The 5,209-nt window shown below is 36.1% G+C and overlaps 1 protein-coding gene across 1 annotated transcript; it reads left to right on the plus strand.

The window, feature by feature from the left end:
* Positions 1 to 724: 724 nt before the first annotated feature.
* LOC133037318 (O-fucosyltransferase 31-like) lies at positions 725 to 5,005 on the plus strand. Its single transcript, XM_061114335.1, has 10 exons — positions 725 to 1,272; positions 2,230 to 2,292; positions 2,374 to 2,455; positions 2,585 to 2,655; positions 2,736 to 2,824; positions 2,934 to 3,137; positions 3,257 to 3,527; positions 3,719 to 3,946; positions 4,066 to 4,263; positions 4,473 to 5,005. The coding sequence occupies exons 1-10, from the start codon at positions 1,138 to 1,140 to the stop codon at positions 4,680 to 4,682; spliced, it is 1,551 nt and encodes a 516-aa protein (XP_060970318.1). The 5' UTR covers positions 725 to 1,137; the 3' UTR covers positions 4,683 to 5,005.
* Positions 5,006 to 5,209: the final 204 nt, after the last annotated feature.

Genomic DNA, 5,209 nt, shown 5'->3' on the forward strand with positions numbered 1-5,209 from the left:
GCATAATAAAACTCGGTGCATAGTTATGTTAATGTGAAAAGGATTGATCATTTTTTTGTAATATATAAATAACAATAATAAACCAAATCAAAATCTATTCTCTCAATTATCAAATTAGGGAATCCAAAATTAGATCTTTAGACCCGAGATGTTTTCTCATCTACTAAAAAAAAATCAAAGGGAAAATATATAGTAGCCACAATAAAACAAAATACATTACATTTTATTTTTCAATGTATATATATACAAATTATTTTGATTGAATATATACAACAAAATAAGAAATAATAATAAATGGAAATAAAATAAAATCCAGCTCAAATAAGGTTGGCCTAATTTAGACAGAAATAGCAGACACTGACTGGAGCCCCCCATAGCCCATATCTCAACCACCATACTCAATTCACTCATGCAAAGTAAGAACTTTGATAGATACATAATTAATAATTAAAAAGAAGAGGCCTTTTTATTTATATTTTTTCCTAAATTAAAGAAGATACTATTGTGTCGGTGAATGGAAATGCAATAATAAAGAACAGAAGAGTATAGTGATCAACTCCAACGGTCCAATCTGCGAAACTCATACGACCCATTATTGAGAAAGTACTGTAGAAGTAGATTGATATAGAGATATAGGGGTGTAGACTCCAATGGCCTGTTTCTGTCGTTTTGTTTTATTTTTACTATGTTGTTAAACTTTCACATGAACCCAAAGCCATAGAGCAATTGCATTTTTGTAAGTGTTAACGGACAAAAAATCTTAAAGAAAATACTTTTATCCATGAGGCCCCTTCTGAAAAGGACACGCTCTTCTATAATTTTTATGTGGTGGAAAGTGACCAGGTGTCACTCTATATGAGCTTTGCTCTTTCTTTCTTGTACTCTCTATCTCTCTCTCTCTCCTCCTTTCTATCTCTTTCTCACTCTATCTCTCTACCATTAATGATGGCTGCCTGTCTTTACTTCTTTTGCTAGCTGTGTTTTCTTTCTTTCTTTCTTTCTTTCTTCTTCTTCTTCTTCTTCTTCTTCATATTGGGTCTAAAGGTCTTCGCTTTCTGACCAAAACCCACCTCTCAGTTTAGATCTTGAGGCTAAGGCTGAGATTGAGTGTCTGAGCCACCCAATCCTTTTTGTGGGATGACGAGGTTTCATCACCACATTCATCATAGTCATAGAGCTGGAGCCATGGCTGGACTTTTAGTGCTTCTTTTTCCCATTTGGTTTCCCAGTTTGTTCTCCCCATTGAGCCATGCGTCCCCTTCCGCCTTCGCGGTATGCCCTTTTTTGCTTTGTTGATTTTTGTAGTTTCTATTTTCATATTGCGAAAAAAGGGTTTCTTTTTTTCCCTCTTAATTGTTTGTTTTTCCTATAAAGTGGACATTTTTGTCTCTGTTTCTATAATGTGAGTGTTCTTTTGCCATGGTTTTGGATGAAGGGTTTTTGCTTTATTAATTTTAGTTCCTTCATTAATGGTTGGAAACAAAGCAAAACTGTAATTATGGGAGATGATTGCAAAGGCTTTTTTTTGTTTTGTTTTGTTTGTATTTGATTGTGTTCTTCATTCCTCTTTCCCCAATCAAAACTGACTAAAGGCTGCGGAACTATTCATTGGATGACAAGTAACTACCCTGCCACTGTTATGATTTTTCCTTTTCGTTGGAGGGCAGTTAGAGAAGAATTCAAAGGTGGTCATTCATAGGAGTTATCCTGCAGTATCCAAGTAGCTCTAGTAAAAATTCAATTAATAGATTTGGTAATATAGTTCTCAAAACTTGTGTAACTTTGTGTGTGAAAAGGAAGAAAAAAAAGTGAGCAATGGATTGAGGATCATTAGGTTATTGTGTTCACATGTGAAAATACTTCATGGATTATAGGTCGTATTTGGTCTTTATCATGTATATCTAACTCTTTTAATCTGTGACACACATGGAAAGTGGTCACGGATGGATAGCATACACTGAAGTTTCATGCAAAAAGAAGGGGAAGTGATTATGTGATATGGTATCACGGAGGATCACCCTTTGTTCTAGAAACTTTATAGCACCATTCTATGATTTTCTTGGTAACATCACATTGATTGAAACGTTTATCATTTTTTACACCATTTCCATGTATTAATTTTAACAGTACTATGAATTGAGGGGTATCTTAGTCTGCTACTAAAAGTTCTAGTTTATCAAAAATCAAATTGTTATGTACTTATACAAATGCTAATGAATGAGTTTTCAGGAATGGAATGCTCCTAAACCGAGGCACGCAAAGCTACTGAAGAGTGCTTTGCAAACTGAAACCGTAAGGATTTGACTGCTAGATAGTTTGATCCTGTTATGAGTAAGTACATAAGTTTCTAAATTTGGTTTTTTATTATTGCAGTCGATCGTACAGCGATCAGACCTGTGGACTCCACTAGCCAATCAAGGGTGGAAACCATGTGTCGAATCTTCAATTGTTCCTTGTGAGTGATTAGAAAAATTGGATTCTACAATATACATCTTTTGAATTATTCTTTGACATGAGATATAAGATCGTTGAACTATTATCTTTTTTATTATTATTGATATTGGTGTGTTTTGGCAATTTGTAGCATTACCAGAGACATCCACAGGATTTATTCAGGTCTTTCTTGACGGAGGATTGAACCAACAAAGAATGGGGGTAGGTATTTAAGGTTACAGATGTTCTTCAATATGATTTTCGTTGACATATATAATCAAGTGCTAATACTCTGTTTGTAGATATGTGACGCGGTAGCTGTTGCCAAAATACTGAATGCAACTCTCGTAATTCCATATCTAGAAGTGAATCCAGTTTGGCGGGATGCAAGGTACTTGCAGAACCCAAAAATTGTTTCATTTTTGTTATGAGTTCTTCATTTTTTATGATTTTGCGTGGAAGACCAATCTGAATTAAATACCTTTTTTTTTTCCTACCAGCTACTTCAGTGACATATTTGATGTGGACCACTTTATTGATGTGTTAAAAGATGATATTTCCATAGTTAAAGAGTTGCCTTCTGACTTTGCCTGGAGCACAAGGGAATACTATGCAACAGCCATCCGAGCAACGAGAATCAAAACAGCACCAGTTCATGCTTCGGCGAACTGGTATCTGGAGAATGTGTCACCCATACTAGAGATGTCAGTAGCTATAAACCTGTTGGTTAATGTTGTATATGAATTGAGTTTTTGCACATATGTAACTTTTTCAACTCAATGCTGATTGACGGCTAAAAGTTCCAGTTTGTTGAATCTTTTAGGTATGGGATAGCTGCAATTTCTCCATTCTCCCACCGTCTGGCATTTGACAATTTGCCTATGGACATTCAACGGTTACGCTGTAAAGTCAACTTTCAAGCATTAGCTTTTGTTCCTCATGTTAGAGCACTCGGAGATGCTCTTGTAAACAGACTTCGATATCCTTCTGACACAAGATCTGCACTGGGAACCAATAACCTTCGAGAGACCACTGATGCTAATGATAAACGCCAGGCAGGGAAATTTGTTGTGTTGCACCTTCGGTTTGATAAGGTACACCCCTGTTTTGGAATGGATATACTAGCTTGTTTCATGGTTCTAGCATTTATTTACAAACATATTTCAGTCATTCAGTTAGTACTAGGTATTAATCATATATTCAAGTTTAAAGAATGTCCGAAGCATATATGCTGCTGATGGTCTCTTTCCCTATCTCTATGTCCCTGAATATTGTTATTCTACAGGACATGGCAGCTCATTCAGCCTGTGATTTTGGTGGAGGGAAAGCTGAAAAACTTGCTCTTGCGAAATACCGACAAACTATATGGCAAGGAAGAGTCCTTAATTCCCAATTCACTGATGAGGAGTTGAGGAATCAGGGTCGTTGCCCTTTGACTCCAGAAGAGATTGGATTGCTTCTAGCTGCTTTGGGATTCGACAACAATACTCGTCTATATCTTGCTTCCCACAAGGTTGGAATTAAGTTCTATTTAGTCCTTATGGCTTTTTGGTTGGCAACTAATCATTTTATGGACACAAATTCATGCTCCAGTTTCCCAGGGTTCTTAATTTGTGAAATTGGCTTGTTTAGGTATACGGTGGGGAAGCTAGAATTTCAACTTTACGAGCATTGTTCCCACTAATGGAAGACAAGAAGAGCCTTGCTTCTTGGGAAGAACGGGCACAGATTCAAGGAAAGGCATCTCTGCTAGCTGCTGTGGACTACTATGTTAGCATGCACAGTGACATATTTATTTCTGCTTCTCCTGGAAATATGCACAATGCCATGGTGAGTACTTGTAATGTGCTCCCACACAGAAATTTCTTATTAATCTTTTGACTTCCTATTTTCGGATTGTATAGTCTAGTGTTAGTAATAAACCGAATCTATTAATCAAAAACAGATGGACAAGAAAGTCATTATGAAATTCTGCCATGTAAGTGAGTTAACATGATGCTTTATGAATCAATGGTACTTAGTTTTAATTTTGTCAACAGGTGGGACATCGTACTTTCAACAACCTAAAGACCATTAGGCCAAACATGGCATTAATGGGTCAGCTATTCCAGAACAAAAGCATTAGTTGGTCTGAATTTCAGCAATCAGTGATAGAAGGGCACCAAAACAGACAAGGGGAGATCAGATTTAGGAAGCCCAAACAATCCATTTACACATATCCTGCTCCTGATTGCATGTGCCAAGCCTAAGAAGATTAATAGATATATAATATAATGTGATATTGAAGTTGGCTTAGGAGAAGAGGAGGCTTCCCTGTGTCTCAAATTTGTTTATCACAACTACTGTTTGTTGTTTGTACTGTTTGATAAATAAGAAGAGAATAGTCCCTGTTTTTCTGAGTCATAGAACTAGACAGGTACTTCTAGATTCTTATGGGATGGATGTATTATTATTAGACTACTACTAATCAATGTGTTATTTGTTTGAAACTACACTTATTTGTCTGTAATTGTTATACTGAAACACCAACACGGTTGTGATGATGATATACATAAAGCAGTGGTTCTCACAAGATGTGTTTGTTGTTTTTTTTTTTGTTCCCATCTGTGTGGATGTTATTTGAGATATACCATACTCTATTGTCAAATTCGGCAATTGGATTTACATGGTTAACTAGCCAAGTTAGTCCACACCACATCCAACCATGAATGCAAGCTGTAGTTGATTGGCTGTTTTTTGTAACTTCCACCAATGTGTTCATACCAAATAAGTAAAA

Source organism: Cannabis sativa, chromosome 4 (assembly GCF_029168945.1).
Source record: "Cannabis sativa cultivar Pink pepper isolate KNU-18-1 chromosome 4, ASM2916894v1, whole genome shotgun sequence".
NCBI lineage: Eukaryota > Viridiplantae > Streptophyta > Magnoliopsida > Rosales > Cannabaceae > Cannabis > Cannabis sativa.